We start from the raw sequence: 22825 nt of genomic DNA, 5'->3' as shown, positions 1-22825 counted from the left end.
CAGAGAAACCCTGCCCCTTTATTAGCAGAGCACTGAGAAAGCAGGGGGGTGATCATATAGGAGTAACAGGCACAGCACTGCGAGTTAGAGCAGAGGGGTCCCTCGCTGCGAATTCCCATAGAAGGCTCTCAGCTGGCCTGTCACCCATGCTCATCCCGCCTGCCATCCAATCGGACATGTCGTGCCATGAGACCCCATGACTCAGCTTTGACACAAACCCACAATGAATGAAATCTCCTCTCAGTGAGTTACTGCATGGCCTTGCTCTCAGCACTGAAAGCCACTGAGCATAAACAAAGGACCCTGCCTGCCTTAGGGGCCAGCTGCTGTCATGCATCCTGTCACAGCAATGGATACTGCCCGAGCTGGGTTCTGTTTTGAGAAGGCAAGAGGCAGGGCTGGGGAACTGTGTCCCCTCTCGACACAAAGCCTTTGGGGGGAGCACTGAGATTGTTTTGTTTCCTCATGTTGCTGATGGAGGTTGTGTAGGTCCCTATTGTTTACTGGGGTTTCCCAGACATTGCTTCCATGCTGCAGCCCCTAATGAACAATCATACTGAGCCCTTTCCACTTGCAGATGTCAAAGCACTTTACAAAGTCAGGGGAGGGACTATCAGTTAACGTATCTACTCCTGCACTAATTGGTACTGCTAGGTAAACCACAGGAACTAAATCTCTTAACACCCTGGTGAGACAGGTCACCAGTGCCACCACAGGCGCAGACTCCATGGGTGTTCAGGTGCTGGAGCACCCATGGGGAAAAATTGGTGGGAGCTGAGCACCCACTGGCAGCACCCCACCCCGCCCCAATGCCCCAGCTCTCCTCCGCCTCCTCCCTTGGGCGCGCTGAGTGTCAGCTTTTTCCCCCTCCCTCCCAGCGCTTGGGCCACGAAACAGCTATTTCACGTGGCAAGCACTGGGAGACAGGGCAGAGGAGGTGAAACGCGGCATGAGGCAGGGCTGGGGATTTGGGGAAGGGGTCCAACAAGGGCAGGGAGGGGGCAGAGTTGGGGCAGGAACTTTGGGGAAGGGGTTGGAATGGGAGCGGGGTTAGGGAGGCACGAGCACCCACCGGCGCTGGGAAAAGTTGGTGTCTATGAGTGTCATCACCTTAATCTTTTACAGATGAGGACACGGAGGCAGAGTCACTCAGCCAGTCAGCGGCAGAACCAGGAATAGAAACTGGGCGTCCTGATTCCCAGCCCCCTCATCGTACACCATCCTTCACCCCTTCTTATATTGGAATTGGAAAAGGTTCAGAAAAGGGCAACAGAAATGATAAGGGGTATGGAGTGGCTTCCGTATGAGGAAAGATTAATAAATCTGGGACTTTTCAGCTTGGAAAAGAGACAACTAAGGGGGGATATGATAGAGGTCTATAAAATCATGAGTGGTGTGGAGAAAGTAAACAAGGAAGCATTATTTACTCTGTCTCGTAACACAAGAACTAGGGTCACCAAATTAAATTACTAGGCAGCAGATTTAAAGGAAACAAAAGGAAGTATTTTTTCGCACAATGCAGTCAACCTGTGGAACTCCTTGCCAGAGCACATTGTGAAGGCCAAGACTATAACAGTGTTAAAAAAAACCACAACTAGATAAGTTCATGGAGAATAGATCATGAATGACTGTTAGCCAGGCTGGGCAAGGATGGTGTCCCTAGCCTCTGTTTGCCAGAAGCTGGGAATGGGCGACAGGATGGATCACTTGATGATTCCCTGTTCTGTTCACTCCCTCTGGGGCACCTGGCATTGGCCACTGTCGGCACATAGGATACTGGGCTAGATAGACCTTCGGTCTGACCCAGTGTGGCTGTTCTTATGTTCAAAAAAAAAAAAAATCCCTGCTACCAAGTGCTCCAATGCCATACCCTCATCGGAGCCGGCAAGGGTTCGTCACCAGTCCCTTGCTCCTGGGGAAGCTTCTTCGGCAGGGCCCCAGCATTATGGACGGTGCAAGGCGTCTGGTGGGCTGTGAGCCGGGTGTCTGTGAGGGAGCTGCTGTTTTTGGAGGGAGCATGAAGAGCTCCTGGGGATCTTTCTGGGGCCCCAAACAGCAGAGCCTAACCCACTTGCTCAAGCCCCTTCAGATGTCCTTTGCATATTCCTGCCACACCAGGAGGCCCTCTGGGCTGTAAAATCTACATTACCACATGAATGTTAAAGGATTGCAAAGACAGCTGTAGATGGCATCCCCTGAGCCTGGCATCGCCTCCAGCAGCTCCGGGCTAGCCCACACCTCTGCCCATTGCGCCTGGCTCCTGTCCAGCAGCCCTTCTGCTCATCCACTTCTGGGTCCTTTCCCAGCTCTGCTGAGCCGACTCACTCCTGCTGTGCCAGTCCTGCCTCCCACAGCCTTTCAGCCCCGCTCTGCCACACCACCTCCACTCCCATTTGCAACAGCCTCTGCTTTTTCGACCGCTGCCTCCCCTGGATACAGAGATTTTAATGGCTGATCCTGCTGTGCTGACATGTTAACATGTTGCCTCTCTGCTGTGCTATCCAATCATTGCACCATCAATTCCCTCAGGGATTTGGGGGATGAGTCTGCACTCCATATAACAATAATTCTACAGATAATGAATCAAGTCCATTGACGGGAGGTTTGCTACTTGTACATGAACATGGTGCCATGAGCCACTCCAGAAATCAGGAGGACTCTGCCTCCAGTAAGGCGTGAGATGGTATGTTTGGATCTAAAGGCATTCTGGACTGCTCCCTTGAACTAAAGGGAGAAAGCCATTAGTAGTGACTAACATCACTTCCAGACCTCCAGCCACTAGAGAGCGAGATGAGTCCAGCCCTGTGAAAGGTCAATACCGTATCTGCAGCACTGCCCTCTACTGGATGGAATCAGTACTGTGATGCTGTGTGTCATAGGTGCTATACTTCTAGCAGGTAAAGGAGATTCTCTTTTGGTTCAGCTCCTGGGAGCCTATGCTTTTGGAGGAGGAGGAGGATCTGAGCTCTGTCCCCAGTGCTGCCATGAAGTTCTGCATGGCCATGATAGGAAGCATAATGAAGACCTAGGCAGTTGCAGGCTCCTTGCAGGATTTTAGTACCCAACATACTGCATATGAGAAAACAAATGCAACAAATAATGAATTTGTAGCTATTAGCGGGTGCTACGCTGAGAAACTGGCTGCCTGCCAAGAGCCCAGACAAGGGTTAGCTAATCACGTGACACATTAAAGTAGGAAATTCGACCAACAGGCTTAATTAAATGCCATCCCAATCACTAATGCTTTGCACATTGAGTAACTGTGGTTATGTAGCTGTGGAGTGAGAGATGCAAATTCTGAGACTCAAAGTGCTCCAAGCTGATCAGATCTGTCCAGCGGTAGTTCCCCTGTCACAAAATACTCATCTTTAGGCCAGTTTCTCCTTGCCAGTTTTCCCCCCATTTAACTGAGCGTGGTGAAGGTATTAGATTAATATCCCTGGAGCCAGAGCTCCCCTCTGTGTGCACAGGACAGGTACAGCCTGGACAGCTTCCAGGAAAGATTCATACATTTTAAGGCCGAGGGGACCATCTGGTCTGTCCTTCTATATAACACAGGCCAGAGACTCTCCCCTAGCGAACCCCCTAACTTCTCACACACCTCACTCTGCCGATCTGCCTGCCTTAGCCCCACTCTGGGGATGGAGGGCAGTTCATTCTCCAGGGCCAGTTCAAACCTATGGTCAGCTGTGGCGGTGGATTCTGACATGGGGAAACCCAGACAACCCCAGCCTGCTTCCCACAGACCACTAGACTGGACTCAAAGCCAGGCCCTAGAAGGGGAAAGTGCCACCATATGGAACCAATCCTTGAAGCCATCCAGTCTACCATTGCTGCAAGGTTTTGTTTGTGTTGGTGAAGAGGGAAAGAAAACAAATGATGCAGCTCAAAGCCAGAGCACAGGGTTTGGAGAAGACACCTGAGAGGTGCTGGAACAGGTCTGATCCTTGCACTCCTTCCTCTCCGCTGAGACAAACTCCCATTACACAGGAGCAAGCCCATGGCATGTAACAGTGACCAGGAAAGATGCTGATCTGCAGAGCAGTCAGGAGAAGGGGGCTGGCTCCCATGCACAGCTCTTTACCCAGCCAACTTAGGCAGCTGATGCACCTGGGAAGCAATGGGTCAGACCAGGGGTGGTGGGGAAGACAGAGGACTTGATTATACTGATGGTTGATGGTCCCCCAGCCTCATAGATCCAGATGCCAAACGGCCCATATATTAGTGCTGCTAAGTTTCTCTCATATTTCTCAAGATGTGGCCAATGTCTTCCACCCTGGAGTGGGGAAACGAATGGCTCCTTCATTTCCCTAGTGGAACCCTCGGGATCTTTCCTCCCAGTTCCCCGCGAGCCATTCAGCTCAGTGAGTTAGTGCATAGCCCTAAGGACAGGGAGATTGATGGCTACGAACCAAGGACAGCCAGTTGTGGTAAGAGGAGTGAGAGATAAGGAGAATTGGTTCTTGTCCCAACCCTGATACTGGCCTCCCGGCATGCCCTTGGGCAAGTCACTTAGCTTTTCTCTGTTTCTGATTTTCACCCTCTGAAACATAAGGCAATATTATTCCAACTGTGGGGAAGTGTTTTTGAGCTCTGGAGAATAAGTGCAAACCCCCATGGCCCGAAATCTAGCAGTGCTGTTCCAGTATCAGCCAGAGGGGACACTGCACTTTCTAGCCTCAACTAGCTGTACTGCACAGTGTTACTGTGTGCTGTGAATCAAGTGCCGGGATCCACCCCAGAGCAGGCTGCATTTCAGTTGTGGGTGAAGTGATCCATATATATCCATCTCCTTCTTCTCAGGAGTGCCGTGGGAGTGTGTGCCAAGCGCTTTGAGATCCCCAATGAAGGGAGCTATAGAAGAGTGCCCATCATTCTCTGTCCTACCCAAAGGTCAGGATTGTTAGAAGAGGTAGATTAATCGCAATAAATGCTGCAGGTCACCCTTGCCCTCCTCTCTGATTGTCATCTGCTCTCTGCATCAGTTTCTCATTGAGTCTTCTCTAAAGCTGTCATAAACAGATAGCTAAGGGTTAATGTCTCTTTCACCTGTAAAGGGTTAACAAACAACACCTGACCAGAGGACCAATCAGGAAACAAGATACTTTCAAATCTCAGTGGAGGGAAGCCTTTGTTTGTGGTTTTTGGGTTTTGCTTTGTTCTCTCTGGGTCCTGAAAGGGACTAGACGTGCAACCAGGTTTCTTGCCAATCTCTCTGCTACAGTCTCTTATATATTCAGAATAGTGAGTATTAAGTAGAAAGGCGGTTATAGTCTTTTAAATTGTTTTTCTGTATTTGCAAATGTGTAGTTTGCTGGAAGTATTTTTAAATTGTATTTTTGCTGGGGGGAGGCTTTTCTCACTGGTGTCTATAAGCTGAAAGACCCTGTAATATTACATCTTGTATTTACAGAGATTTCTTATTTTTTCTTTCTTTTATTAAAAACTTCCTTTTAAAGACCCTTTTGATTTTTTCCCCAGTTGAGGCTCAAGGGAATTGAGTCTGTACTTACCAGGGAAGTGGTGGGAGACAGGGAGAAAGAAGGGAGGGGGAAGGGGGAATTCCTTTGTTTAGATTCACGGAGCTTGAATCTGTATTGCCTCTGGGTGAGGTGGAAAGCCTCTGTTTTAAGATTCAAGGAGTTGAATCCCAGTGATCTTCCAGGGTAACCCAGGGAGGGAAAGCCTAGGAGAGGCACTAGTGAGGGAAAGAATTTACTTTCCTTGCATTAGGATCCAGGGAGTCTGGATCTTGGGGGTCCCCAGGGAAGGTTTTGGGGAGATCAGAGTTTCTCAGGCACTCAAAGCCCTGATTGGTGGCAGCGTATCAGATCTAAGCTGGTAATTAAGCTTAGAGGAATTCATGCTAGTACCTCATTTTTGGACTCTAAGGTTCAGAGTGGGGAAAGATACTATGACAAAAGGCCTGTACACGCTCTGGCGCTGGGACTGCGCCTGTACTAACTGTCTGCGATCAGTGCTGACCAGGGCTCCAGAGGCTCTGGCTTGCGACTCAGTGCTCACTTTCAGGGGTGAGTCAGGGGATGGGAAGAGGAGACCAAGAGATCAGGGCCGGCTTTATGAATGGCAGGGTCTAATTTGAATACCCGGCGGCAGACTGGGGCTTCGGCAGCACTTCGGTGGCGGGGGGTCCGCTCTGGGTCTTCCGCGGCACCGAAGGACCCCCGCCGCCAAAAGGCCGCCAAAGACCCAAAACGACCCCACCCTCCACGCCGCCAGGTGAGTTAAAAAAAAAATAAAAATTAAAAAGATGCCTAAGGCGCGGGGCCCAATTCCAGGGAATTGGGGGAACTGGCCTAAAGCCGGCCCTGCAAGAGATAACAGGTTAGTTTTCACTCCCAATGGTGGCATTCTCTGCACCCAGGTCCTAACCTTACAACACCTTCCTACCGAGAGGCAAAGTGGAAGCTCTGGGGGAGCATCTGTCCTGTACTTGCCCTTAGCTGGACATGCTCTGCAGTTTGCATCTTTGGCTCCCTTTTCTGACAGGGAGTAATGAGCTGGGCGGTGCACCTGGTCAGGCACAGAGAGGAAGCCCAGCTCTGGAGGATTCAGCAGGCTGCAAACCCACCGGGTCCAGGTGGACAGGCCAAGAATGGCCTCCTGAGGTAAGACCCCTTTGCTGGGAAATTGGAGGGGGGCATGCAGGATCTGTCAGGCACCCTGTCCTTGGCTGGCCCATGCTGCTGCGTCAGAAACACTCACTCCCCAAGGAACTCTGCCTCCTCCGAGGGTGCAGAGCAGGCACAGGGACGTAGAGAGGTGAGCTGGGGGCACCGGGGAAATGGGAGAGAGAGGGAGGGAGCTGGAGGGAGGGCAGAGAAAGGGTGTGGGGAAAAAAATGCTCCCTGGATTTCAGGGATCAGTGACCCACATCATCCCAGATATGGCAGGGCAGGACCCTGCAATGTCCCACGCATGATGACACAATGGGTCCCTCAAAATCTTACATTCAGAGGGTCCCACAAAGTGCCACAGTGCCCACAGTGTCCCACACAGAGAGGGTCCTGCAATGCCCTATGGTTGGGGGCACAGTGCCCAGAATGTCCCACAGTTGGGGGTGCTGGGTCCCACAGCATCTCCTGTGTGATGGGTCAGCTCAGTCTCTCCCATTTCAGGGCTTTGTGTCACCCATTTGAGGGCTTGAGACCCCTATTTCCATGTACCGGCTCAGAGTCCCCCCCCATGCCCATGCCTTGGGGTCTTTGTCCCTTGCTCAGGGTCCACACCCCCTCCCCCCCCCCCCCCCACACAGCCAGCGAGGTCTCGGGCCATCGGATGCGGGTTTGCACAGGACAGGGCCCCAGAACCTCACAGTCCCCACGGTGCTTTGCTGGAGAGAGTGACACACAGGGACACACACAGACAAGCCACGCCGCACTGCCATCCAGGCCTGCACGGCACTCCCACGTGAGCATGGACAGGACAGAGGGAGGGCAGGGGAAGAAGCCGAAATGAGCGACAGGGGCGAGACGCTGACTAGACTGGCTGGCAGCAGCTACGGCACTGACGGAGGCTGCTTCAGAGTGCAAGGCACAGGCCGAGCAGGGGGTCCTGCTCTAGCAGGGCAAGCTCCCAGAGCCTGCGAGGATCAGGGGCCTCGCTCAGTGTCAGAGAACAGGGGTGAGGAAATGGAGATTTCTCCCCACTCCTGCCATTGCTGTTCTGGAGTTTGCCCCGAGAGAGGGGCCGCTCTGGACACCGCCAGTGAGAAGGCGGGAGGGAGAGCAGGACGTTCCACCCAACAGCTTCACTCGGGCTAACGGTTGCCACCTCTGAGGTATGAAGTACCGGGAGGTCTGGGATGATCCTGAGCCCACAACACTGGCTGGCTGGCAGTGGGTGCTGAGCACCCGTCCACACTGCCCAGGACAGTCCTGGGAAAACCTCGGCCACTGGCAGCCCCACTCAGACCCGTGTCTATGTCAGGGTCCCCAAAGTGAGTCCACGGCCCCAGCCTGCAGACATCCCCCCTGGAGCCAGTAACCATCTGCAGCAAACCCTTTCTGTGCTCCCCGGCAGGGCCCTGAACTCTGCATTCCTCCCAATGGCCCCTCCATGGATGCTGTCTCCCTCCTAAATGTGTGAACCTCGGACATCTTCAGCCCCTGCACTCCCTCTCCTCAGACCTGAAACTGCTCCTGACTCCCACCCTGTCCTGCCCCGCAGGCTCCTGCCTGGGCTCCCTACGCCACCCCAGCTCCTGCCAGGATCCTGCTGTATCACAAGTGAGCAGGATGCCAGGCACTGCAACACTCGTGGGTGGAGTTACAGTCCAAGACATGTTGCAGTGTCCTGCTGGGCAGCCTGTCACAGGGGCCTGGGAATCACCTACACCTCTACTCCCCTCTGCACTGCTCCCAGGTGCAGGCCTGTGGCTATGGGCCAGGGAGTTTCACCACAGCCTGATCCAGTGCCAGCCTATTGGCACCACTAGCCACAGTGCCCCCGCTCTCTGTGCCGTGACTCTGCATGCGCGCACTGAAGCAGCCCCTGGCCAGCGCAGGCTGTGGGGACGGGGAGGCGTGCAGAAGGGGGAGACATGAAGAAGATGAGTTACCTGACAGATAATGTTACCATAGTAAGCCAATGCACGGGCATGAGGGGAGAGGTTACATGGGGTGTCGCAAAGTTTCCTTACATTTGGATGGGAGCCCTCGGCAATCGTGGACAGGGAAAAGTTATCATTGTGGAGCTCAGACGGCGTTCGGTACCTGCCAGCGAGGAGAGGAGACACAAATGGCGAGAGGTCAGCAGCCTGCTGATTAGTCGTACAGTCAATTGCTTGAACACACTTTGGTTAGGAAATATACCCAAGAGACCAAATAACACACTGATTAGTATGGCACAGGGAAAAGGTTCTACGCGACATGGGCCCCAGAAGAGTCATCCCATGCAGCGATGTTCCATTCACCTAACGCAGAAGGCAGGCTGCCCAAAGCCACGCCCTGAAACTGGTCTTTCATACCCCACTTGTTTACCAGAAAAAGGTACCGCATCTGTCATTCAGCTTTCACGTGTTTGTGCCGGTGAGCCTGGTGTGCCCCATCTATTCCAGACAGGGATGTACCCTTGGCTTTGTGTCATAGAATAGCAGGGTTGGAAGGGACCTCAGGAGATATCTAGTCCAACCCCCTGCTCAAAGCAGGACCAGTCCCCAACTAAATCATCCCAGCCAGGGCTTTGTCAAGCCTGACCTTAAACTCCTAAGGAAGGAGATTCCATCACCTCCCTAGGTAACCCATTCCAGTGCTTCATCACCCTCCTAGTGAAATAGTGTTTCCTAATATCCAATATCCTAATGTCGCATATGGATGTTCTAGGTGCTAAGGGGGATGAAAGCACCACCAAAGTCGTGTGGGCAGCTCCTTTCCCATTGTTCTGAAGACATAATCAGCTGCCCTGATGCCAACAGATTGCCTATCTAGTCAGGCCAAGGCCTCCCTCAGCCAGTGCAAAGAGTTATGGGCTATTGAGCATTAGTGTTCAGGATTATGACGCAGGGCAGGCCAAGTGGCCTCCATAGGTACAATATGTATATTTAAATGCTTGGGCGATAGATAATGTGGGAAGTATTACTAGGATAATAAATACATATATGCTGGCCAGTGGCTATTAGTCAACAGGCCCCACGAGCTCAGTCAAGACACAGCAAGGAGCACATGACGAGCCAACCGACCCTTCCCTCCAACACCCAGCTCCCAGCCCCTCCTGCCCTGGCCCTCCACCCAGCTCATCCCCAGCGCCTTCCCAGAGGCCTTCGCTTCATGCACTCTTGCTAGCACAGAGTGAAGGCACAAGGAAGCGCCTCATGCCAGGGACGCCTCCCTAACAGCAGGGAGTGGGGCTACTGTCACAGGCAGAGTCAGAGATGGAGCCGTGCTAGCGCCATCTCCTGGAGTCCCCACACGCTGCCCACACGGACCTTCACCACGGTCACACTCATACATACTGGCCTGTACTCACAGCTACACTGGTAGGTGCGTGCCAACACACACACACTCGTCCGCACCCTCACCTCTAGGCCCATTTGCACACATTCATTTGCCTGGCACGCTGGTGTGTACACACTCCCAAGCCAGCCTGCAAGCCCATATGCTCACCCCCCATCCTACATGAACTGGAACGCATCGCGTGCACACACAAGTGTCTCCATACACCCATGCCATGCTGCACGCACATCTCCACCAATTAGACCAGGTATGCCTATACCCGCTCACGAGCACTGTAACAAGTACACTGGCCCTTTAATCCTAGAAAGACCCAGAAGACCCAGTTCCAGGAACAATGGAACAAACAGTGGATCAGGAAATGGTGGACGCTGGAGGAGAAGTAGCAGCCTCAGGAATTAGTAGTGGGAATGGGAAAAACTCAAGACACCGTCCTTTACAGGGTGCAGAACAGGGTGGGGCAGGCCCGCTGGGAGGAGCGCTCCGCAGGAGGGCAGTAGATCTGCTGCCTGCCTTCGCCCGCAGCACAGCGGGCGGTGGGCAAAAGGAGGAAGCCGAAAAGGCTGAGCTCCGCCTAGAAAGGGCTGAGTGGGAGGGGTCGCTGTGTGCGGAGCAGGCTGGGGCAGAAAAGCCAGAGCCGAGTGTGACCCTTCATGTTGTGGCCTGCGGCTTGTTTTGAATAGTTTCGGGGGTGGGGGGAAGGGGAGGGACTGTTAGCCATGAGAAAAACTGCCTGGAGATCTTTAAGGGAAACAGACGCAGGTTGCTGCAAAAACGCCTCTGGCCACAACGGGCGGGTAACTCAACAGGCAACTGCCTTGATATAAGCATATGTCCCCCCCCCACACTACACACTCTTCCATGGACACTGGTGCGCACCCCTCCCTCATACACATTAGCACACCCTCTCCACGCCTGCTGTGTCACCCTGCACTAGTGTGCACACACCCCTCTTGTGCATGCCCCTCCATGCACGTTCACATAGGTCAGGTGAAGCAGCTGGGGTGATGCTGCTGGACTGATGGCCAGCACCCTTCCCCCTGCCCCCCCCGGTGACCTGAGGCCCAGAGGCTGGTGACTGGTGGAATCTGTCCCTCCAGGTTTTCCCCAGAGGCTCCTGACCCTGGGAACGGACAAAACACCATCTGCTGCTGCCAGGCTAAGAAGCCCCATGCAGAGCAGCAGCTGCTGAGGGCTTTGCAAAGCTCTTTCCCGCGCCTCCCCGGAGGAGGGACAGAAGGGACAACCGCTTTGTGGCTGTGCACTCAGGCAGGCCCCGGGGCCTGGGTCATTTGCATTTGTGCCTGCGGCGAATGGGAGAAAAGTGCGGCATGCATGTGCTGACATGCAGGCTGGCCCCATGACCCCAAGTCATTCAGGAGGAGAATCCAAGGCAGTTCCCAGGCTGCAGAGAGGGGCAGCTGCTAGGTACCAATCCCGGCAGCTGGGCTTCGTTAGAGCTTGGATTTAGATCTGAAAGGAGCCGCTTCAATTTACAGAGCCTCTTTCATCCCACTGAGAATCCCAAGCCCTGAATGGGCACCAGTCAGCCAGCCAGCTCCTACTGTTCCCTGAGACACCAGGGTCACCCCGACTATGCCACGTCCTCCCACCTCTGCATCAGGGCCTCATCCAAAAGGGCCACAGAGGGTGGGTGCATCTAAGCATGGAGCCGAGTGCAGGCTGGCAAGGATGCATGAGCTCGTGCCATGCTGCAACTCTGTGGACAGTTTCAGAAACCCAGGGGCCTGCCCATCTCTGCTCCTTAATAACCCTGGGCCCCACTGTGCAGAGGCTGGGGTGAGAGCCCAAGTGTCCTGGCCAAATTCAAATGGAAGAAATGTAAATCCGCTCCTCTTAATCTTCTCTTGTGTTGCAAGCTGAGAGGTTTGCTCACAAGCCTGGGAGCTAGGAAATCGTGAGGATTAAACCTTGCTCCGAAAATGACCCTCTTCATAGCGTTAAGGTAAATCATGTTCCCTCAATGGCTCAGTTTCCCCATCTATAAAATGGGAATAATTTTTAATGACCTCAGTGATGGGGGGGTTACAAAAATGGTTACTGCCTGGGAAGTGCTCTGAAGATGTAAAGAGTGCTAATGAACCACCAAGGATTGTGATTCACTGGATGGAGAATTCTTCACTACCACACTACAGTGTTGTGTCATGTTGCTGTGCGCTGTTAACAGCTACCAGGCATCACTCCAGAGCTGGCTGCATTTCTGAGAGGGCTGAAGCAATTCACATGTCCTGTGTACTGCAGAGTTTGCTGGACTCTTCGAGACAAAGAGTTATCAATGTCTAGCCCTGGGAGAATGCGAGAGAAGAATCTGCATGATCCTGCAGAGTGCACCCACTACGGAGGGAGGGGGCTTAATGAACAGACAGCGGGGGCTGTGGGGCACCAGCTGGAGCAACGGGATGAAATTAAGAAAGGGAAAAAATGAGGCCGAGTATTAGGAGCGAGGCATGGCTAGCAAGACTGGGCTGTGGAATCGGCTCCAGGGGGAGAGAGGTGAGCACCCCATCACTTGGGACATTCAAACCAGGCAGTGCAAAGCACTTCCTAATAATGACACTAGGCACTTTACAAACATTAATTAGCCACTCGTTAGGGAGCCCTCCTGCCTGGCCCGGGGGATGGGAATATAGCTGAGCTCGTCCAGTCCATCACAGGCGGTGGGGATCCTATGAGCCTTTGCAGTCCAGCACTGTGCTGCTTGGGGGTATAATCAGAGGTTGACAAAGCCAACAGATGGATGGTCACAGGATGGGGGTGACTCCAGCAGCTGGCTCAGTCTGTTCCTCTCCAGTCTCTTCAGGGCAGAGAGTAACATGCACCTATAGTCTGGGCACGCAAAGGCAAAGCTCAGCTGGGTCTCTCTTGAGGAGCTGGGATGGTTTTGGGAAGGCTGTCTTCCTGCGCTCCAGAACTCACTGGGGCTGGGGAAGCGGTAAGGCTGTTCTATCCCTTTACGCTATTAACACAAGCTGAGAGCTGCCCCTAAGAGATGCATGGCTTGGCACACAGCCCTTTGCCCAAGAGACAAGCACCAAGCGGCAGTGTGGGCTATGGGTCCGAGCCCAACAATGGGAGCCAGGAACTCCTGGGTTCTAAGCCCAGCGACCACACCAACTGCTGCCATGTGCCTCCGTTTCCCCATCTTTAACATTGGGAATCAGAGATCTTAAGGTCGAAGGGCTCATCTTGTCTCATCTCCTGCATAATTTAGACCAGAGAAGTTCAATAACCTCCAACTCCCATGGGGGCCATGAAAATTAATTAGTTAGTGTTTATAAAGAATGTTAAATTATTAAAAATGTTGCAGGGTAACAGTGATGAATGACATTTCTACAAAGCCTTGCAGCCCAAGACTTCAAAGTGCCTACTCACTGAAATGCAGCCACCTTTGGGGTGGGTGGCATCAGCTGATGAACAGCACGCAGCAACACTACCCAACAGCCTGGCACAAGTCGTGAAAAATACCTTCTCCACTTAATACTGCCAGAGGATTTAGAGAGGCAGAATCTAACTATTCAGACTGGACTCTGACTAGGACACAGGGGAATCTTCGATAACTGCAAATTGTCAGCACGTTTCATGGCTCATTCAAAAGATGGCACTTCCCGCAGCACAGCGCCCCCTAGCACCAGACAGGGGCATTGCTTCAGTACTAACAGCAGTAAGTGCACCACCTACTGACTCACCCACACCACTGGAGTTTCTCTAGGAGGTTTCCCACCCAGACTCTGCTTATTGGCAGAGATCTCAGTCTGCTGAAATGGTGACAAACTCAAGCCAGAGGGAGTCAGAGACATCCTATGACCCCTTAGGGTGACCAGATAGCAACTGTGAAAAAATGGGATGGGGGTGGGGGGTAATAGGCGCCTATATAAGAAAAAGTCCCACAAAATGGGACTATCCCTTTAAAAACGAGACATCCAGTCACCCTACGACCCCTCCTGCCTGATCCCAATGCCCTCCCTGCTGAGGCTGTTCACACTGAGGGGGAAGAGTCTGCTCCTGTGGCTCACTCGCTGCTATGCATGTCTGGGATTTCACCTGGGAGATTTACTAGCTGACAAGAATAACAGCAACAGAGGAAACTCTTCCAGCTCACCGGCCAGGCAGCCCTCTGCCCAGCGCGGCGGCTCCACACATAACTCAAAGGCTCTGGCAGGGATTCCGCGGGTCTCTGGAGTGTGAAGCTATGCCAGGCGGGAGCACAATGCTGCGTCTCATGGGGCTGTCCCATTACTCAGCACCCATACCAACCCAGTCACTTCCTCCTGCGCTGTGGGGAATTCCTTGGTGTGTGGATGAATGCACGTTGCACGGGGAAACAGTGCAAGGGCCTGCAGCTAGGACTGGGGTTCTGGGGCACTCCCTACATCCTGCTGTCCTACACCATTCCCAATAGACTTCTGCTGGGCCTGAGGCACTCCCTACACCCTGCTGTGTGACACCATTGTGATGTTGCACGCCATATGTTTATGGAAATATGCTTATGAGTGTGAATATAATGTAACTGGAATATGCTCTATGCAAAAAGGTCTCATTACAAAGCTTATCATCTACTGAGTGTGTTCAACCTATTTGTATGAATGTATCATTCTTGTATCTGAAGCGAGAAATATGAAGTATAACTCTGAAGTCCTATTGTAATTATGCAAAGTGTGGGCCATTAATGGTGGCTTGGAATCTTGATGGCTCCCACAGACTAGGACAACTGGTTGTGAATGGGTTTATTTACCTGCAAGCCTTCCTGTGTAGCGATGTGGGTAATGAAGAATGAGCTCTCACAGTGACACGTGGCCATGTCACGACACTGGAATCCATCTTAAAGCTGGTGCTTTTCCATTTAGCAGGAGGGGTGGGGACCCAGAGAGATAAGATTCCCACCTTGGGCCAAAGCTATAAAAGGGGGTGGAACAGAACAAAGGGGGCTGCAGTCATGAGAAGTCCCCCTAGTTACTACCTAAGCCAGAACAAGGACTGGACCAGGGGAAAGGATTGGGCCCAGACTAGGAAGGAGCCTAGTCTATGAAAGAAGCTTATTGGAACGTCCCTGAGGGTGAGATTTTACCAGTAATCAGTTTCTTAATGTATTAGACTTGGACTTGCATGTTTTGTTTAATTTTATTTTGCTTGGTAACTTTCTTCTGTTATTACTTGAAACCACTTAAATCCTACTTTTTATACTTAATAAAATCACTTTTGTTTATTAACAAACCCAGAGTAAATGATTAATACCTGGGGGAGCAAACAGCTGTGCATATCTCTCCATCAGTGTTATAGAGGGCAGACAATTCATGAGTTTACCCTGTATAAGCTTTATACAGAGTAAAACGGATTTATCTGGGATTTGGATCCCATTGGGAACTGGCTGTCCAGGTGCTGAAGACAGGATCACTTTCTGAGCTGTTTTCGGTTAAGTCTGCCTGTAGTGAAGCAGTGTAGCGTCTCCTGCTGGTTGTCCTGGGAATTAGCTCAATTCCAGCTTGGAGCACCCTCTGCTGGCCAGTGGTCCACCTGCCTCAGGCCCCCAGTTCAATTATCCTGGGGTTCTGCCCTCTGCAGTAGCCTGCTCTGAGTTTCCCCTCCCACGGGAACCCCCAACCCTCTGTCCCCACCTTGCCTCAGTGGCTACTGCCAGTCATTATCTCGCCCCCACTCACTGGGGCAAACCACAGTCTGTAAAAGGCCACTCATCACTGGCAAGGGGGGTCAGACCAGCTGCCTCCACCTAACTCCAGGCTACAGTCTCTGCAACCCCAGTACCTGTTTGGCCTTTAGTAAGGACCGCAGCCTGGGGATTTGCCAGGCTAGAGCTCCGCAGCATCTCTGGCCTTTCCCCAGCCCTGCTCTGTTCCCTGAGCTCCCAGGCAGCCCAGTTCTTCTCCCTCTAAGGTTGGGGAGAGACTGACTCAGCTCTTGGCTCACAGTCGTTTCACAGGGCCAGCTGGGCCCTAATTGAGCTGGCCACAGCTGTGGCTGCTTCCCCAATCAGCCATGCTTGGCTGTTTTAACCTGTGTTCTCCAGGAGTGGGGCAGCCGCCCCACTACACTGCCACTTTGGGGGCGTGGTTCAGACCTGGGTCTGGGTTGCAGCAGGCTAGTGTGTCTGGCTCCAGAAGGCAGGGTACTGGAGTCCCAAGCCATCAGGGAAAACGTCCTCAGAGGTCATTTCAGCACCTCAGGTGACAGTCCCAAGGGGCTCTCTGTGACCGAACCCATCATAACCATTCCCGATAGACGCCTGCTGAGACTGAGGTTCTGGGGAGCGCCTTACACCCTGCTGTGCGACACCATTCCCAACAGACTCGCTAGGGGGGTCTGCTAGTAACTGTGAGCTCCTCCTTCCCTCCAGTGACGCCTGCTTGAAGGTTCAGAACTCCCTCTTTCCTCTCAAAGCTCCTTGACTCCAGGATCCAGCTCAAGCACCCCCTTGGCTGGTCTTAGTCAGCATAACAAGAGCACACGCTGTGAGAGCCAGACACAGGGCAGTGCCTTGCTCTTTGCTCACACTGATCCCTTGCTAGAAATGGGGTTCCCAGTAGCACAGAAAGTACTGACACCCCAAGAGTTTCCAACGCAGCCCAAACACTGGCTGGCTGGCTGCAGGCTGTTCTAGGGGAGTCAGCCACAGGGCTCTGGCCAGATTCAAACTTCACATTTTGCCCCATCCATTTCAACTGGACAGTTTCATTTTTGTCCTAATCTGCAGCACAGTATTGCTGTGTGCTGTCCAACTGCACCTCTGGCCTTCCAGTTGTCCCTCTGTGGCATATGCGGCATGTCCTTAGAGCTGCCATACATTGGTGGCTGGGTTTAGTATGTGGGCGCAGGGTGGTGCTGATGGCCTGTGACATACCAGGGGTTGATGAGATGAGCCAGTGTCCCTTTTGGCCTCGAACTCTATAAGTGGCTCTATAACTGCTGTATCCCCTACCCCTACCCCCCAGAGGTGGCTGCACTTCAACAGGTGGTGCCTGGCATGTGGGGACCTTGCTGGATGACAGGCATGTATACACGCATGCCAGTCTTTTGCTATACACCTGTGGGTCAGGACCGACACTGGGGACAACTGGGCCAAAGGTGGGAGCAGAGATGGCCTAAAAACGGTGAGCCCTCTTGTTCCACAGTGTTGCCTTCCCAGCTGGCAGGGCCAGGGGGCAGGAATGCCCCCGGGGGTTGGCAGGCAGTCACTCCCCTTGGATAGTAGGTAGGTGCCCTTCCGTTTTTCACTGGCATCCCATGGGGTGGCTGGCATGTGCTCAGGTACCCTTCCACTCCCCATGGGTTAGACAAGTGGATGCTCCCCTCCCAGGTTAGCTGCATGTGCCCTCCCGACCAGCATACTCCCTGTAAGCTAGCAGACAGGTCAGCTCCCGGGGGGCCCCAGGTGGGCATGGTACAAGCTGATTAGCACATGGACCCTGTCCTTTGAGCTGCCAGCTGGGTTCCTTCCCACTACCTCCCGCATCCTGCTGGGCTCTCTCCCTGCCCTCCCCACGGGGCCCCTGCCCGCTCCCAAGGCCGCTCACTTGGTCTTGCGCAGCTTGTTATTCTCAGTCTTGAGCAGGTAAAGCTTCTTGGCGAAGAAGACGGTCATCATGAAGAGCAGCAGGACCACGAGTGCCGCCGAGCCCACGGCCACGCACATCACCTGGAAGTCGGTGATGATGGACTCGCAGCGAATTCCCTTGTGCCAGATGTAATCCTGGGTGTTGCACCTGTAACGGGACCCGTCCCACCAATTAGGGGCCAGCTCAGCAAATGCCACCCAGCAACAGAGCCAGCAGGACATGCCGAGAGCTGGCTCAGCCTGGGGCGGGGGGGTAGGAAAAGGGTTTGCAGGATAAGAGAGGGGCAGTCAAAGCCTATACTGAGGGGGGCTGCCTAGGCACCAGGTCACTGAGCAGGAGGGGAGAGTCCATCAGCCCACAGCACCCAGGGAGACGGAGACAAGCAGCTGAAGGATTTACAGACGAGACAATGTGTCTGGCTGGGCTAAGCACAGAGATTACAAGAGGCTGAAGGCTGAGAACACTGAGGAGGGCGAGGAATTCTTCAGGGGGTTCCGCGGCGGCCTCCCCAGGAGGAAATACGATTACACCAAGAAAAGGGGAACCCAGGCTGAGTAACAGGAAACGGTTCCTAGCGGTGGGGCAGATGCCTGCGAAAGTGTTGCCTAGGGCAGAGGAGACGCATTTACATAGCCCCTAAGTCCAGCTCCGAGGTGATGCATGGCGGGGGGAGTCATGTGCCCCCCCCCCCGATTTAACTGCTTGGCTTGTAATATCTGCTGAATGGAAAATCTGCCTTATGAAAGGAGACTCAAAGAGCTTGGCTTGTTCAGCCTGGCCAAAAGAAGGCTCCGGGGGGATATGCTTGCTCTATATAAATATATCAGGGGGATTAACGTTAGGGAGGGAGAGGAATTATTTAAGTTTAGTACTAATGTAGGCACGAGGACGAATGGGTACAAACTGGATATTAGGAAGTTTAGACTTGAAATTAGACGAAGGTTTCTAACCATTAGGGGAGTGAAGTTCTGGAACAGCCTTCCGAGGGAAGTAGTGGGGGCAAAAGACTTATCTGGCTTTAAGACTAAGCTTGATAAGTATATGGAGGGGATGTTATGATGGGATAGTTTAATTTGGGCAATTGATTTTGGATTATCGGCAGATAAGTCTGCTCAATGGTCTGTGAGGGGATGTTGGATGGGATGGGAACTGAGTTACTGCAGAGAATTCTTTCTTGGGTGCTGGCTGGTGAGTCTTGCCCACATGCTCAGGGTTTAGCTGATCGCCATATTTGGGGTCGGGAAGGAATTTTCCTCCAGGGCGGATTGGCAGAGGCCCTGGAGGTTTTTCGCCTTCCTCTGCAGCGTGGGGCATGGGTCGCTTGCTGGTGGATTCCCTGCAGCTTGAGGTCTTCAAATCTCAATTTTGACGATTTCAATAACTCAGTCATGGGTTCGGGGTTGTTATAAATGTGTATGGGTAGGGTTTTGTGGCCTGCCTTGTGCAGGAGGTCAGACTAGATGATCATATTGGTCCCTTCTGACCTATGAGTCTATGAGTCTATGAGACACTGCCCTCACTCTGCTCTTACTTAGGCCCCTTACACACACACTCCATAGGTACGGGGTGTCTCTGGACCAGATGTGCCAACCCAGGTGCCTAAAGTCAGGCTTATCCCTCCACAGTTCGGTCCCCAAAGGAAAGCTGATCACTGGAGTCAATGGAAGCTCTGGTCGCCAAACCCACGTGCCTGGGTCCAGATCAAAATGTCTCACTTGACCAACATCCAAGTCTGAGAACGGCTGGCCGAAGTCTCCTGGGGCGGGAGAATTTCCTTGCGAGTCGCTGATGTGCTGCACCTCCAGACAACTAAAACACAACGATCAATGCAATAAACCTCGGCATACAGCTTGACGGCCTAGCGGCTTTCATGGCCAATGGATCCCAGACAACATGGTAGGATTAACCCATACACAGCTGGGGGGCTACAAGCAAGGGATTTGGAAAATGAGGCCACGAGGTCCCAGGAGGCTGTTCTAGATGGCCTGAGCTGCAAAGAAAGCGGCTCAGGAGTGGTACAAGCTGGTACTAAATGGACAGAGGGGGCCAGGGTAGCAGAGAGGGGACATCAATGAAATCAGCTGGAGCACGTCCAGGGACGGCTCTAGACATTTCGCCGCCCCAAGCAGGGTGGCATGCTGCAGGGGGCGCTCTGCTGGTCATCGGGAGGGCGGCAGGCGGCTCCAGTGGACCTCTTGCAGGGGTGCCTGCGGAGGGTCCGCTGGTCCTGCGGCTTTGGTGGACCACTGGAGCCGCGGGACTAGTGGACCCTCCGCAGGCACGCCTGCGGGAGGTCCACCGGAGCCACTTGCCGCCCTCCCAGCAACTGGCAGAGCGCCCCCCGAGGCATGCCGCCCCTAGCACATGCTTGGCGTGCTGGGGCCTAGAGCTGCCCCTGAGCACGTCCTTGGAAGGATGTAGACTCAAGGAGGGCAGGGTGGAGCTGGGTCCTGAAATAAACAGGAGGCCGACACAGAGTAGTTTAGCAATAATAAATAAAACTGTTCCCTTCTCTAGCACCCTGTGAGTACCTCACAGCACCTTACAAACCTGCAGGAACTGAGCTCGTAGCCCCAACCCTCATGAGTTCTTAGCACTCCCACTGCACACAGAGGAAGCGAGGCACACAGAAGTCACATGGCTTGCCCCAGGGCACACAACGAGCCTGTGCCAGAGCCCGGCAGAGAACTCAGACAGTCCTGCCTCCCCTGGAGAGGGGCTGGGGCAGTGCTCTTATGTCCGTGCTTGCTGCACACACCGGGGCCCAACGAGGTGGGAAAGCTGTGAGGAGTGGGGGCAAAAGGGAGGTCTGGGACAAGAGAGCGAGCACAACCCTGGAGAATGGACTGCAGGGGGTGCTCTTGAACTAGCCAAGGGAGATGCTCTAGGGCTGGGGCTGAGGGGATCAGAGTGCGGGAGGGGGCTCCGGGCTGGGGCAGGGAGTTGGGATGCGGGCTTGGGGGTGGGGCTGGGGATGAGGGGTTTGGGGTGCAGGAGAATCCTCTGGGCTGGGACTGAGGGGTTTGCAGGGCGGGAGGGGGATCAGGGCTGGGGCAGGGGGTTGGGGTGTGGGAGGAGGTCAGGGGTGCAGGCTCCAGTCAGCGCCTACCTCAAGCAGGTCCCAGAAACAGCAGCATGCCCTCCTCTGGCTCCTATGAGGAGGCACAGCCAGGCGGTTCTGCACAGAGCCATGGCATGCGTGGAGTGGGGCAAGTCCCCAACCCCACTAGAAGCTTGAGGGCCGGATTAAAAGGTCTGATGGGCCGGACACAGCCCATAGTTTGCCCACCCCTGCTCTAGGGGGCCCAGTAGGTCTCTTCCATCTCTAGCTTCTCTCCTCAGATCCAGTGGCCCAGCAGAAGAGATGTAGGTTCAAATAGGGGAGAACTGAGGCATCGGCAGAGCAGGCAGGAGGAGGGGCTGTCTGAGCGCTTCTGGCGCTGTACCAGCAGGAGGCTGGGCTGGGCTGGTCACAGGGCAGCTTGCTCCATGCTCACCAGCTCTGTGCCCAACTGTATCCAGCGATCTCAAGCCCTGGCTGGCCCAAGCCCTTGGCTGCTTCATAGTTTACCTCTGAGAAAGCCAGTCAGTCCTAGAGCCAGTTATGTCTCCTCGGGGTGTGGGGAAGTCAGCATGCAGGGACAACACAAACGCTCCCCATCTAAGGAACAGCCCCCAGAATCCCGGCAGCGATGGGTGCGAATTTCTGCCCTGATTCCTTTGGACACAAGGCCCCAAACCTATTCTGGACAAAGGGGAAAAGCAGCCCCGCTGACTGGTGAACGAGAAATGTCTAACAGCACAGGAACACCATGCCGCCTGGGGCTGTGGTGAGGAGCTCAGCCAGGACACCAGAGTGCACCCAACAGCAGCGTATCCCCACCGGAGGGCCCCCATGCTCCTGGACATGGGCTCTCACCTGTTCTGGAAACCATCTGTCTGTGCCGTGAGCACCTGGACTAAAGGGCCAGGCCTGCGTTGGCAGGACCTCCGGTGGAGTCATACCACGGATTGATCTCTCAGAGACAGTGTGCCTCAGATGGGCCCTCCGCCCGCCATCCGTGGACTCTAGGGCTGGCCACCTCAACTCCTGTAACCCTCTCCTGTCTGTGCCCACCACATCCCATCCCCAGTTTGTCCAACATGCCACTGCTCCAGCCATGTGAACCCCTCCGTGCCTCTCTCAGCAGCCAATGGAGCTCCTCGTCCCCCACTGCAAGGTCCTGCCATAATCCTGACCTCTCCCACTGCTCACTCATACCTCCCCAACCCTACGCGCTTCCTTGTCCCGTAACCTTACCTTCCTCCCTTCCCCTCCTTTTCCCACCAGGAGCTGCATGGCTTCCATCTCCCGGCCCCAAGCCCCCAGCCTCCCTCCATGTGCCCTCACTCCACCGCTCCTGTCCTGTGTCTCTGCCCTAGTTGGACGGTCAGTGATTTGGGAGGGGGAATTGTCTCTTTCTATGGCTCATGGGGACTGGTCTAACTCATGGAGAACAGGGGTTTCAAAAGCCAACTGGCAGGCGACCAGAGGAGCTAGCAAAAAGGAGAGGTTTGCAAAGAAGTTTAGACAGGGAGCACGAGAGCCCGATATACCTAACAAATATTCCCTAAACTTAGGCCAGTAACATCCCACCCCCAAAAAACAACCCCCTGCAAGAGTAAAAATAATGCAGGCAGAGTCCAGTGGCAGAGTTGACGGTATCCAATTTATTGGACTGAATGCAGCATGTTCGGGTACCTGCCCTGTGGGCAGGTGGCGTATGGGGGCCTACAGTACTAGCAGCTCATGGCTCTCAGAGGCCTGGTCTACACTACGCGTTTAAATCAGTTTAATGGCTGTTAAATCGATTTAACGCTGTACCCGTCCACACGACGTTGCCATTTATATCGATATAAAGGGCTCTTTAAATTGATTTCTGTACTCCACCCTGACGAGAGGAGTAGCACTAAATTCGATATTAACAGTTCGGATTAGGGTTAGTGTGGACGGAAATCGACGTTATTGGCCTCCGGGAGGTATCCCATAGTGCACCACTGACCGCTCTGGACAGCAATCTGCACTCGGATGCAGCAGGGAGGTAAACAGGAAAAGCCCCGCGAACTTTTGAATTACATTTCCTGCTTGCCCAGCGTGGAGCTCTGATCAGCACGGGTGGCGATGCAGTCTCAAATCCAAAAAGAGCTCCAGCATGGACCGTACGGGAGATACTAGATCTGATCGCTGTATGGGGAGACAAATCTGTTGTATCAGAGCTCCGTTAC

At 53.7% G+C, this 22825-nt stretch overlaps 1 protein-coding gene across 1 annotated transcript in view; it reads right to left on the bottom strand.

The window, feature by feature from the left end:
• Positions 1-22825, bottom strand: part of CSPG5 (chondroitin sulfate proteoglycan 5) — a 39923-nt gene that overhangs the window by 567 nt on the left and 16531 nt on the right. Inside the window, exons 3-4 of the mRNA XM_032787300.2 lie at positions 17519-17707; positions 8663-8735 (exon numbers count right to left, since the gene is read on the bottom strand). Coding sequence (XP_032643191.1) covers positions 8663-8735; positions 17519-17707 — 262 coding nt within the window. The remainder of the gene's footprint in view (positions 1-8662; positions 8736-17518; positions 17708-22825) is intronic.

Source organism: Chelonoidis abingdonii, chromosome 2 (genome assembly GCF_003597395.2).
Source record: "Chelonoidis abingdonii isolate Lonesome George chromosome 2, CheloAbing_2.0, whole genome shotgun sequence".
NCBI classification, from domain to species: domain Eukaryota; kingdom Metazoa; phylum Chordata; order Testudines; family Testudinidae; genus Chelonoidis; species Chelonoidis abingdonii.
This window is presented reverse-complemented; position numbering and strand designations above follow the sequence as displayed.